Source organism: Sapajus apella, unplaced genomic scaffold, assembly GCF_009761245.1.
Source record: "Sapajus apella isolate SASKATOON/1434 unplaced genomic scaffold, GSC_monkey_1.0 scaffold33, whole genome shotgun sequence".
In the NCBI taxonomy this organism is placed as follows: domain Eukaryota; kingdom Metazoa; phylum Chordata; class Mammalia; order Primates; family Cebidae; genus Sapajus; species Sapajus apella.
In genome coordinates this window covers 8,205,716-8,219,505 of record NW_022436973.1, presented here as the reverse complement: position 1 = coordinate 8,219,505, position 13,790 = coordinate 8,205,716, and the positions used below count along the sequence as shown (strand labels likewise).

Genomic DNA, 13,790 nt, shown 5'->3' with positions numbered 1-13,790 from the left:
AAAAAAAAAAAAAAAAAAAAAAAAAAAAAAAAAAAAAAGGGATTCATAAGGAAATTGGCTCACACAATTGCAGAGATTGGCAAGTCCAAATGTGCAGTGTGGGCTGACAGGTTTGAAACCGGGGAGAGCCAGTGGCACAGCTGAAGTCCTAGAAAGGACTGCTGGAGAATTTCCTCTCATGTAAGGGAGAGGCCGTCTCTTTGTTCTCTTCAGGCTCCAGCTGATTGAATGAGGCCTACCCACGTTATTAGGGGCGGGGCAATCTTCTTCACCAATTAAAATGTTAATCTCATCCAAAAACAACCTTGCAGGAATACTCAGAATAATGTTTTACCAAATAGTGGAGTACCCAGTGGTCCAGTCAGGTTGACACACAAAATTAACCATCACCTGAAAATAAAAAGTTGTGTAGAGATGGGCACCTTGGGATAAAAGGATACTCCTTTTATAAACATATATAGAGAGATGGGGTCTCACTGTGTTGCCCAGGCTGGTCTTGAACTCCTGGGCTCAAGCAATCCTCCCATCTCTGCCCCCAAGCACTGGGGTTACAGGTGTGAACCACGTTGCCCCATCAGAAATGACACCTTTCAATTGAGAGATGTAGCCAGCCTGAAGGAACCCTGCAAGAAGGGAGCCAGAGGAATAAATGCCCTGAACTCATTCTACTCCCTTTTACCAATCTCCTGTCTGGGATCCCCCTTGGATGGACCCAACTGGAAGCCAGGAAGCATGAGCCCACTAATGTAGCTCATACAGGACTACAAGAACAGAGGATAATGAACTTCTTGGGGCAAAGAGTAGGGTGAAAAAGGGTGAAAAGTACATCCACAGGGGCAAATGGAAGATATCCTACACACTAGATTATGCTGCAGTAATAAGCAATTCCAGCAGACTCGAAGAAAGCAGAAGGAAGGAAATAAGATTAAAGCAGAAATTAGCACAATAGACAAGCATACACTTGATGGCAACAAGTCAGTCCCAAGTTTGTTCTTCAAAAAGAGTAAGAAAATGAGAAATATCTGGCAAGACTAATCAAGAAAAAGAAAAGACATAGATAATGAATATTAAAAAACAGGTCAGGCATGGTGGCTCACACCTGTACTCCCAGCACTTTGGGTGGCTAAGGCAGGAGGACAATTCGGATGCCAGGAGTTTGAGACCATCCTGGGCAACATGGCAAAAACCCTGTCTCCACACACAAAAATGTTTTAATTAGCCAGGTGGGATGGTGCACACCTGGAGTCCCAGCTACTTGGAAGGCTGAGGCAGGAGGATTGCTTGAGTGTGGGAGGTCAAGGCTGCAGTGAGTCATGATCATGCCACTGTACTCCAACCTGGGCAACAGAGTGAGACCTTTTCTCAAAAAAAAAAAAAAGAAAAAAGAAAAGAAAAGAAAAAAGGAACAAAAAAAGACAGCACAACTTCATGCCAATTAATTCATAGAAAAGTACAAACTTTCTAAGTTAGGAAACAGTGGGGTTTAGGAAGGGACCTTCTTTCCTCTCTTTGATCTCTGGCCTGGAATCTGGGGTGTTGATCGATGACCAAGAGTATCCCTGGGGTGTGTGGATGAGCTGGCCTTGGCCCCAAAGAAGCCTGAATAATAGAGTGGACTGTTGTTCTAAGAGTAGCTGTTAGCTAGTAGATGATGTAATTTCTTTCCATTATGCCTCAGCTTTTAGTCAAGTCTTGTTCAAAGTCATAGTAGTTCTTGTCTATGTTATGGGGAACTACGTGTAGGCCTGGGTCTCTATTTGAGGCATAGTAATAGAAGGCAGGAGGTATATCCCTGCCTATCAAGGTAGCCACAGAGGTTTGCCATGGTATGGAAGAAAATGATCAGCAGCTGAATTAGCCAAGGTTCATGGGCAAAGATGAAGTTGGCAGATAAAGTCAGACAAATTCCTGGTTAAAAGTTACCTCCTTTCTCACTACTGCACTTGACTAGTCTAAAAAAAAAAGTTACCTCCTGAGCTATTTAGAGAAACAGTTGATTCAGGGCTTCAACAGAAACGAGATCAGCTGAGCTTGGAACAACCTGTAATACCAGAAAGCAAGGATGCTATCAAAGACTATTGGGGTTGTGTTAACAGGACTCAGGGCTAACTTGAAGAGAGGCTTCCACTGGCCATAAATGGGACAATTTGAGCTTTGATAAGAAAATAATTTCAATGAACTGAAAATCATCAAATGAGTTTATATCCAAGAGTTCACAATACTTAAAAAAACAAAACAAAGCAAAGCTTCATTGTCACCATTGGAGGATGCTAGGGAAACAATGCATTATTCTGGAAAATAAAAAAAGTTAAGAATCAAATATTTGAATGAATTGAATGAACTCTATCTCAAGGAACCCAAATAGTTGATGAGAGAAGTCTTTCTTTAGAGAAGTAGTCTAGCTTGGCCAGGCGCAGTGGCTCATGCCTGTATTCCCAGCACTTTGGGAGACTGTGATGGGTGGATCACCTGAGGTCAGGAGTTTGAGACCAGCCTGACCAAAAATGGTGAAACCCTGTCTCTACTAAAAATGAAAAATTAGCTCGGTGTGGTGGCGCATGCCTGTAATCCCAGCTACTTGGGAGGGTGAGGTAGGAGAATTGCTTGAACTCAGAGGCAGAGGTTGCAGTGAGCCAAGATCAAGCTATTGCACTCCCGCCTGGGCAACAAGAACAAAACTTCATCTCCAAAAAAAAAAAAAAAAAAAGGAGAGAGAAGAAGTAGTCTAGCCTAATAAAAAAAAAACCTCTTTGAAACCCCTGTTGAAATAATGAATCTAAACAATGATCAACAAATGGCTATTAGTAAACAGACAAGCAGACATCACGTGTCTCTTGACTGAAAGAAACAGTGCTTATGAACCATTCTTAGAGAAAAAAAACCGGCCTAGGCAAAATAGCGGGACCCCATCTAAACAAAAAATTTAAAAATTACCAGGCATGGTGATGTGAACCTGTAGTCTCAGCTACTCGGGAGGCTGAGGCAGGAGAATCGCTTGAGCCTGGGAGGCTGAGGCTGCTGTGAACTGTGATCATGCCACCGGGTGACAGGGTGAGACCCTGTCTCAAAATAAGTAAATACACAAATAAAAACAAAAGTAAAAATCCAAATCTGATGATGCCTCTAATTCTTAATATCAACTGTAAAAAACAGTTATATAATAAATATCTCAGAGATGCAATTAACAAAATCCATGATATGGGAAATCTCTAGGGCATACAACTGTTGTCTTTAACAAACAAACTGCAGTAAAAAAAGAGGAGGAGTGGGGAGGGAGGGAGGGAGGAAGGGAGAGGGAAAGAACTCCTATAAAAGATACTTCAGAGACATATAATCTCATTTCACATATATAAATCAACCCTATGTGGGTCCTGATTCAAACAAACTATAATACAAAGTTATGAAACAAAACATTTTGAACATTAATTGGAGAGGATATCAAGAAATGATTATTGATTTCTACAGACGCACTTTGGGGATGCATTCTGAGATACTTTTAGGAATAAAATGTTTGGAATCCTAAATAATCTAGTGTGAATGTAAATGAAATAAGGTTGGCCATGAGTGCACCATCTTTGAAGCTAGTTTGTTGAAACTGGGTGATGAGCACACAAGGGATTGCTGTCCTGCTCTCTCTACTTTTGTTTATGTAAAATTTTACTTGGCCAGGCATGGTGGCATGCACCTGTGGTCTCAGCTACTTGAGAGGCTGAGGTGGGAGGATCACTTGAGCCTGGGAGGTGGAGGGTTCAGTAAGCTCAGATTACGGCACTTCACTCTAGCCAGGGAGTGAGTGAGACCTTGTCTCCAAATCAATAATGAGATAGAATAAAATAAAATTGTACAGCCTGGCCATGCATGCTGACTCATGCCGCCAGCACTTTGGGAGGCTGAGGCAGGCAGAATACTTGAGCTCAGGAGTTTGAGACCAGCCTGGGTAATGTGGCAAAACCCCATCTCAACAAAAAATACAAAAATTAGAAAAATTAGCCAGGGATGGTGGCATGCTCCTGTTGTCCCAGCTACTCGGGAGGCTAAGGTGGGAGGATCACTTGAGCCCAGGAGGTCAGGGCTTGCAGTGAACCGTGATTGTGCCACTGCACTCCAGGATGGGCAACAGCGTGAGACCTTGTCTCAAAAAAAAAAAAAAAAAATTTATGACCAGGCACAGCGGTTCATGCCTGTAATCCCAGTACTTTGGGAGGCTAAGGTAGGATTGCTTGAGCCCGGGTATTCCAGACCAGCCTGGGAAACGAAGCAAGACCCCATCTCTAATGTTTACAAAAATGAAACGAAAAATTTAAAGTTATAAGAAAATAAAATTTAAAAAAGAAATAAAATTTTACATAAAGTTTAAAAGCTTGCCTCCTCAGGGAGGCCTTTTCCACCCACGCTATCTAAAGCAGCTTATCTTTCGCCATTGTTTTCTAGCACAGCCCCCTATTTTCTTGTGGAACTGATCACAATGTTATTTTATCTACTTACTAGGTTATTTCTTTCTGCTAGAAATTTAATTTCCACAAGAATAAAAACTGTTTGCCTTGTGTGCTGCTGAACCTCTGGGGCTGGGACTGGTACACAAAGGTGCCTGCCCAGCACCATGGCTCACTCCTGTAATCCCAATTATTCAGGAGGCTGAGGAGGGGGGATTGTTTGAGGCCAGGAGTTTGAGATCAGCCTAGGCAACATAGGGAGACCCCACCTCTACAAAACATTTTTTAAAAATCAGGCAAGTTGGAGTGGTGTGTGCCTGTGGTCTCAGCTACTCCAGAGGCTGAGATGGGAGGATCACTTGAGCCTGGGAGGTCGAGGCTGCAGTGAGCCATGATCATGCCACTACAGTCCAACCTCAGTGACAGAGGGAGACCCTGTCTCAAAAGAAAAGAGGTGCTTAATAAATCTTTGTTGCATGGAAGGACAGGTGGATACATGGGTCAACTAAAGAGCAAGAAGTGGCCAGGTGTGGTGGCTCACGCCTGTAATCCCAGCACTTTGGGAGGCTGAGGCAGGCGAATCACCTGAGGTCGGGGGTTCAAGACCAGCCTGGCCAACATGGTGAAACCCTTTTTCTAAAAAAAAAAATTAAAATATAGGAAAAAAAAAAAAAAAAAGAGTAGGCAGCACAGGTTAGAGCCAGAACTAACTAAGAAATACATTTATGGCAACACTTTCCCGAAAGACACCAGAAAAGGAAGGGAGATTCAACTATGGACCCTGGGATCTTTGGAACCCCCTTTTTTCCAACTGCATGAGAAAATTAACTAGATTCACAATTGCCCATAGCCACCAATCCTTTCGTTGAATGAAACCTCATGAAATAGCCCAATATATAAAACGTGACATCCAAAACATGATAGCCAAAAGCAGATTTATTATTTAGTCTCACAAAAATAAAAATAAAAAAATTATCCAGTGGTTACGAGGAGTCTAGGAAAACCTGTCCCAGTAATGCCAATTTGGAGGTGAAAGGCTGACTGGGGCAGCTGAGAAGTGGGACCTTCTGTTTGGCAGGCTTCCTCTCCCTTGCCTGGTCATGGTTTTCAGGTGAGAAGAGTGTTCCTGGCCCTGCTGGGGGTTCCCATGGCCCCGAACTCACAGTCTTCTTCTGAAATTTTGACCTGTTCCGTTTGAGAGCGTAGAATTCCCTCATCAAGTCCTCCACCTCCCACTGCTCTTCCTTCAGCCTCCGGCAGCAGTGCAGGGCAGCAGGGTCAATGGGGTGAGCTTCTGTGTTGAAGATGTACCCCCCAGCCCCCAGGATGCACTCCCCATAGGGGGTGATCACTGCGTCAAAGGTAGAGCCATTGTTGTGGATGAAGTTTGTTGGGTCAAACAGAAGGTAGAGGTATTTCACAGTCTCGGCCAGGAAGAATGACTCCATGCGGTTGTCCAGCTTGTGGTCTCGCAGATCTTTGATCTGACACGTGGGGGAAGGAAGCAAGTTGGAACAGCATCACCATTTGGTAGTAAGGGGCAGACAATCCCTTAAGAGTTCCTGTTCTGCCACTAAGCAGCTGAGGGCCTGTGAGCAAATCACTGAAACTTTCAGGACTTCACTCTTTCCCAAGCCACCATCATCTCTCACCTGGATTATCTCATCAGCTTCCCAGTAGGCTCCCAGCTTCCATCCTTAGCCTTACAGTTTATTTATTTACTTACTTATTTACTATTTTAAAAAATAGAGATGGAGTTTCACCATGTTTACCCAGGCTGGTCTGGATTATCACATCAGTTTCCAAATTGGCTTCCAGTTTTCATCCTTAGCCCTACAGTGTATTTATTTTTGTACTATTTTAAAAAATAGAGATGGGGATCTCACCGTGTTGCCCAGGCTGGTCTCGAAATCCCAGACTCAAGCAATTCCTCCTGCCTTGGCCTCCCAAAGTGCCAGGATGACAGGCATGAGACACACACCCAGCCCCTATAGTATATTTATAGCGTAAATCTTCCTGTCAATCTCTACCCAACACTTTCTGTGAACCCTCCATTTCATGCAGGATAAAAATGGAGTCATGACCTGGTCCCTGCTCCCTCCCTCCCTGCCCTCACCTCTTACCTCTCTAAGAGCTCCAGCTGCTGCCTTTGTCCTGAGCTAGCACACACTCCTGCCGCGGGCTCTTTGCATCTGTGGTTCTTTCAGCCTGCAGCACTCTTGCCTCCAGCTTTCCTCATAGCTTGCTCCCTCCCTTCCTTCAAGTCTCTGCTCAAAGGCTTCCTCACCAGAAAGGTCTCCAATAGCCTTCCTCTATGACAGGACAATCTCCTATCCCATTTATCCCACCTTTTTGTGACTATAAACACAGAGCTATTGTCCCTTTTAATGATGGCATAGGATTCCATTGTGAAAATGTATCACCATTTACTTAGCTACCTCCCTGGAAGGGCATTCCGGTGATTCCCAAGTTTTTGTAAGCAGCTAATAAGGAGTCTTTTTTTTCCCCTCCATTCACAGACCCAAAGTATCGACACTTACTAACTAGTTCAACTGCTGTTGATGAAAACTATTGACATTGTTTTAGTAAGGAGTCTTATTTAGAGAATTTCAACTGAGTTTTCAGGCATAGATGACAAAGATTACTTGCTATAAACATTTATTTTAGCTTCTCAGAATTAGTAATGCTTTTAAACAGAACACTCTCAGTGGACTTTATCTTACATTTAAAAATATGACTCAAATATGGTCTTGATATATCAAGACTATTATTTTCTTGCCCTGTTTGACAAAGGTCAGATGCCTGTTCCCATCACGACGGAAGACCTCCAAAGGGCTTCATATTCACGGAAATGAGCCCAGCATTCCTAGGAAAACCCCAGTAGGCTTATCATTTTGGTTTTTTACACAATACGGCATATTAGAAACCAAATCATATCAGGGCTTTATTTTTCCCCCTCCACATGCAGGTCTTCTCTCTTCGCCTACACTTATCTATATTTTACTTATAGAATACAATCACATTACAAAATTTTGCAAAATAAGTTGTTTTTTAAAAATTCTAATTCAAACATACTCCAAGAGCAAAATAAGTTTTTTGTTGTAGTTTTGAATTCCATACCCCAGCCCCAACTCTGTAGGCTTTCAGGGGAATTTTCTTCCAGACCATTTTCTTCTACATCCGCAATGGCTATTTATATCTTGCCTGCTTGGGTCCTATATGGATGTGAGATGCCTCTCACCTTTGACCTTTCAATCTATTCTCCACAGAGCAGCCAGAGCGATCTTTCTAAAATACAAATCAGATCATGTCACTACTCTGCTGTAAATCCTACCAAGGCTTCACATTCCAAGGAGAAAAAAACCCAAACTCTTTCCTGTGGCTCACACAAAGCCCTGTGATCTAGCCCCTGCCTACCTCTGGGACCTTATTTCTTCCCACTTTTCTCCTTGCTTACGCCACTCCAGCCACACTGGCCTTCTGTCTACCAGATACACATTCATGGTTTTTTTCTCATTAAAATGTAAGCTCTGTGAGAGCAGGGTCACCGCTATAACCCTTGGGCTAGCAGAGTGCCTGGCATGTGAAAGACATTCAATAAATATCTGGAAGACTAAGTAGGACTGCTTTGTTAAGGAGTCCCAGGTCTGAATATAGGGCTATGGGACTCTGGATTTCCCTAACAAAACTTTTTACGAAACTCGCCTTTTCAAAGTCACCAATTCAAACAGATCAAGGATCTCTGATGTGGGAGGAATGGCAAGGGCCTGGTTCAAAATAAAGAGGAACTAATCTTAGCTCTACCTCTACTAGCTGTGAGATCTTTAGCAAGGCACTTAGCTTCTCTGTTCTTTGGTCTCCCCATCTGTAAAACACAGGCATTATGTCTATCTCCAAGGTCCCTTCTAGTGCTGATACATCAGAACTCCCAAAGCTCTACTCTTAAAGAGGCTTTTTAGCAGCAATGGGGAAATTCTTCCCATTTCTTGGGGCCATGAAAACACTTACTGTTGCAAATCCACACTCCACCTTGCTGATTTTTTCAATGGATTCCACAGCATCTCTTCCAAGTTCTAGAAGGGTGGGATCCCCCGTGGCACGGTAGAGGTACATTGCGCTTTCAATGAGTTCTGCAAAGTCCAAAGCAGACCCTCCTCACTCAGTGGCTGCACAGGGATGGCCTGCGGCCTCTTAGGGCAGTGAGGGACTACTCTCCTCCATAGCTTGTCCATAAGGCCCCAACTAGTAGGAACACAGGATACCTCATCCAATGCTGAATTTCAGAGCCAGTATACCCAAAGCTTGAAGCTCAGGAGAGATCAGCATTCAGGCTGACCAGTGATTCCCACCCCAAGGGAAAGAAAGGTAGCCAGGATCTGGGGTAGAGAAGGTGGCAGAGGCTGTTCCCCGCTTCCTCCTTAGTAGCAGAATTCCTAACTTCAGCTAAACACAGGCTGCCTGGCTGCCAACGCTAACAATTATTCTAACAGCTAGGTGGGATTAAGGACACCATGGCGAGCCATATAGGCTCTGAACTTGAGACAGAAAAAATTTCTATCCTAATTAAGCTACTATTTTTTTTCTGTCACTCAGAGTCTAACCTAATTCCAAAACTCAAAAGAAGAGTAAGAACCTGGCATCATAAGGCTCTTTCTGAGATAGGGGAGGCCAAAAGATGAAGGCTAAGATAACCAAGAGCAGGCCAGGCATGGTGGTTCATGCCTGTAATCCCAGTGCTTTGGGAGGCCAAGGGGAGAGGATCGTTTGAGCCCAGGAGTTTGAGGCCAGCCTGGGCAATATAGTGAGATCTTGTCTTTACAAAAAATAAAAATAATTAGCTGGATGTGGCATGCATCTGTAGTCCTAGCTACTCAGGAGGCTGAGGTAGGAGGATCACTTGAGCCCAGCAGTTTGAGGCTGCAATGAGGTGTGAGCAAGCCACTGCAGCACTTCAGCCTGGTTGACAGAGTGAGACCTTATCTCAAAGCAAACAAATGAACAAATAACAACAACAAACATCAAAACATCAATCTAACAAAGATGTAGTTGTCAGTTCACTGTGCCCAGAAGAAAATGATGTTTTGTCTTGCCCAACTCTGTGCCTCAACTGGAACTTGATGTTAAGACATGAGCTCTATCTTAAGATGAGTATTAGCCAACAGGAGTGGGTCCAGATGAGAATATTTATTCTAGAGAAAAGAAAATCCAGGAAAATGTGTTTATTGCTTTCAAACACCTGAAAAACTTTTGCAGAGTTGACTTCAAGGGTGACTTCGGCTCAGTATGCTTTCTATTTTATCCACCTTTTCTAAGAGAGAAGAACCCCTGCCCCTTTCTATACCATCATCTCCCCCAATCTTCTGTTCTGTTTCCCCCTGGGCTTGATCAGTGCTTCTTTCCCTTTTGGTTTATTGCTGCAAACTCTGGTTCTTATTTTATTTAATTAATTATTTTGTGTGTGTGACAGAGTCTCGCTCTGTCACCCAGGCTGGAGTGCTGTGGCACAATCTCCACTCACTGCAACCTCCATCTCCCATGTTCAAGCAATTCTCATGCCTCAACCTCCCAAGTAGCTGGGATTACAGTCCTGGCTAATTTTTGTATTTTTAGTGGAGACAGGGTTTCGTCATATTGGCCAGGCTTGTCTCAAACTCCTGACCTCAAGTGATCCCCCTGCCTTGGCCTCCTAAAGTGCTGAAATTATAGGCGTGAGTCACTGCACCCAGCCTCCAGTTCTCATTTTAGAGAAAAGGTCCCTGCCTATCTCCCCATTTCTCTTTTACTTCCTCCTCTTCTCCCCTTACAGACCTCTAGACAATTGCTAATCTAATTGCTCATATTCTAGGTCATAGACTAGGGCACACTCACTGCTAGATGAACACATTCTGTGTGTTCAAAAGCAGAAAAGATAGCGCTGTCATAGGAGGCTTCCTCTTCTTTTTTTTTTCTTTTTTTTTTTTTGAGATGGAGTCTCACTCTGTCACCCAGGCTGGAGTGCAGTGGCACAATCTTGGCTCACTGCAACCTCCACCTCCTGGATTCAAGCAATTCTCCTGTCTCAGCCTCCCGAATAGCTCGGATTACAGGTGCCCGTGACCATGCCCGGCTAATTTCTGTATTTTTAGTAGACATGGGGTTTCGCCACAGTGTCAGGCTGGTCTCGAACTCCTGACCTCAGTTGATTCACCTGCCTTGACCTCCCAAAGTGCTGGGATTACAGACATGAGCCACTGCACTCAGCCTCTTCTGCTTCTAGCAGCTGCTGGGGCCAGAGCCCCATGCCCAGTCATGGTCCTTCTTTCCTCATGCATGAGCTTGTTAGTTACTGCTTCACTTTCCTGTGCATCTGACCAACTCTGTAGAGCAGTGGTCCCCAACCTTTTTGGCACCAGGGACCAGTTTCATGGAAGACAATTTTTCCATGAACTGGGGTTGTAGGGGATGGTTTTGGGATAATTCAAATGCATTACATTTATTGTGTACTTTATATTATTATTACATTGTAATATACAATGAAATAATTATACAATCCACCATAATGTAGAATCATTGAGAGCCCTGAGCTTGTTTTCCTGTAACTAGACAGCCTCATGTAGGGGTGATGGAGATATGGGAGATATTGAGAGATCATCAGGCATTAGCTTCTGATAAGGAGCACGTAACCTAGATGTCTCACATGCGCAGTTCACAATACAGTTCTTGCTCCTATAAGCATCTAATGCGGCGGCTGATCTGACAGCAGATGGAGCTCAGGCAGCAACTCGAGCGATGGGGAGCGGCTGTAAATACAGATGAAGCTCACTCACTCACAGGCTGCTCACCACCTGCTGTGTGACCTGGTTTCTTTTTTCTTTGTTTTTTGAGATGGACTCTCTCTCTGTCACCAAGGCTGGAGTGCAGTGGTGCGATCTCGGTTCACTGCAATCTTTGTCTCCCAGGTTCAAGCGATCCTCCTGCCTCAGCCTCCTGAGTAGCTGGGATTACAGGGTGTGCCACCATGCCCGGTTAATTTTTGTATTTTTAGTAGAGATGGGGTTTCACTATGTTGGTCAGGCTGATCTCGAACTCCTGACCTTGTGATCCACCCGCCTCGGCCTCCCAAAGCACTGGGATTACAGCCATGAGCCACTGTACCTGGCATGACCTGGTTTCTAACAGGCCACAGACTGTATTGGTGCATGGCCTGGGAGTTGGGGATCCCTGCTCTAGAGGAAGGCGACAGCCTGAAGTTTAGATTTGGAATTAGAAGTAAAAGCCTGCAGAAGCCTTTAGGCCAGGCTCTGTGCTCCAACACTGCTGATCAGAAACATATATGAGAGTATAAGGCTCTGGCCAATCCAGTGAAAGAGTAGTCGTTCTCTCCTATTTGTCATTGTTTTGGGGTAGAAAGGATGACTCCTGGATTCTTGACAGTGGTGCCTTATTTTTATTTATTTATTTATTTATAAAGGCCAGGCTCCTTGGGTTAAGTTTACATGCCTCTGTGAAACATGCAGACGACCTGTCCCTTCCTGACCTTTCCTTTTTTTCTTTTCATTTTTTTTTTGAGACAGATTCTCCCTCTGTTGCCCAGGCTGGAGTGCAGTGGTGCGATCTTGGCTCACTGCAAGCTCCATCTTCCAGGCTCCAGCAATTCTCCTGTCTTGGCCTCCCAAGTAGCTGGGACTACAGGCATCTGCCACCATGCCTGACTAATTTTTGTATTTTTAGTAGAGACAGGGTTTAACCATATTGGTCAGGAAGTCTTCAACTCCTGACCTCAGGTGATCCGCCCACCTCGGCCTCTCAAAGTGCTGGGATTACAGGTGTGAGCCACCATGCCCGGCCTGAGTTTCTTGTTTTAAAAACATGCCATGAGAACAAATGCATGGGAAACACCAAGAACAGTGGCCTCTAAGGATAGAAAAGTGACTAATTTGCTCTTTACCCCTCTCCTGGTCCCATCCACACCTCCTACAATAATCACTTGAGTTAGAAGAGGAAGGAAATGGGGTACAGGAAGGCAGCATAAGCAGAAGCCACTAGGAAGGCCTGTCCCATGGCTAAAAGGCAATTCAGGTGGGAAAGTGAGAAATGTGTTTAAAAAATGGGCTCATGGCCTGTTTTAGGGTGAGGGGATGACGGTGTGTGCTGACTAAGCTTCCTTCCTTTGTCCCCCTTTTTCTTCCCCTCCTCACAATTTTCAGCTTCCCTGAAGTGAATCAGAGGGCATCGGGGCTAGAAAGGAACATAAGACAGTGTTTCATGTATTGTCCTTTGCTTGATTCTGAGCTGTAAATGGGGAGGTGGAAGAGACTAGGTAATTCCTAAGGCCTGTCCAAAGTTCTAACATTCCATACACGTAAGCATAATTTATCTGACCCACGGCCTTAGGAAGTTTGCCTACACTTCTGGAATCCTGATGGCAGGAGATCAAAAGGAGTCAACCTTGGCCTTTTCCTTCTCACTCATTTCCTGATTTGAAAGAGCACATGATTTAGTTAGAAGTCCTAGGTTCCAGGCCTAGCTCTGCACTTAAGAGCCAGCGGCAAGCCATTTCATCCCACTAGGCCTCAGTTTCCATATCTGAAAACACAGGGATAATTAACTCCTAGTAAGAAAACCACCCAGAGCCACTGGAAGGAACAGAAAGGGGGAAAAAATGAACTTGTGGGCAGTTGTGGAGCATGGAGCCTTGTAGAGAGGGTTTGGGGTTTCAGGAACCAGGGCCTGCAGGCAGATGACAAGAAATGCTGCTCACCTGGCCGAAGCGGGTAGCCCTCTCGCTTCTCCACTGTGTATCCCTGAGGAATGTTGTAGAATTCTGGGAGCCCCCCAAACTGCTTCCATACAGTGTAGTAGTTGAGGAAGGTCCTCATGGCATTGTCAATGTCTCCAATGAGGCTCTGGGGGAGAAAGTGGCTGTCAGGCAGGTAGACATCAGGCATAAAATCCCACAAACAGGCTGGGCATGGTGGCTCACGCCTGTAATCCCAGCACTTTGGGAGGCCGAGGCGGGTGGATCACCTGAGGTCAGGAGTTTGAGACCAGCCTGACCAACATGGAGAAACCCCGTCTCTACTAAAAATACAAAAACTAGCCAGGTGTGGTGGCGCATGTCTGTAATCCCAGCTACTCAGGAGGCGGAGGCAGACGAATCGCTTGAAACCAAGAGGCAGAGGTTGCGATGAGCCGAGATCACATCATTGCATTCCAGCCTGGGCAACAAGAGTGAAACTCTTTTTTTTTTTTTTGAGACGGAGTTTCGCTCTTGTTACCCAGGCTGGAGTGCAATGACGCGATCTCGGCTCACCGCAACCTCCGCCTCCTAGGTTCAGGCAATTCTCCTGCCTCAGCCTCCTGAGTAGCTGGGGTTAC

The 13,790-nt window shown here is 44.7% G+C and overlaps 1 protein-coding gene and 1 non-coding gene across 2 annotated transcripts in view; both read right to left on the bottom strand.

Annotated features, from left to right (window-relative positions):
• Window positions 1-5,350: 5,350 nt before the first annotated feature.
• EDEM2 (ER degradation enhancing alpha-mannosidase like protein 2) overlaps window positions 5,351-13,790 on the bottom strand; it is a 31,150-nt gene continuing 22,710 nt past the window's right edge. Inside the window, exons 9-11 of the mRNA XM_032295151.1 lie at window positions 13,174-13,318; window positions 8,442-8,563; window positions 5,351-5,917 (exon numbers count right to left, since the gene is read on the bottom strand). Of these exons, the coding sequence (XP_032151042.1) occupies window positions 5,417-5,917; window positions 8,442-8,563; window positions 13,174-13,318 (768 nt within the window). The 3' untranslated portion in view covers window positions 5,351-5,416. The remainder of the gene's footprint in view (window positions 5,918-8,441; window positions 8,564-13,173; window positions 13,319-13,790) is intronic.
• On the bottom strand, window positions 6,947-7,019 carry LOC116563039. The gene has a single exon (XR_004274181.1). It is a non-coding gene; the product is annotated as a small nucleolar RNA SNORD56 (small nucleolar RNA).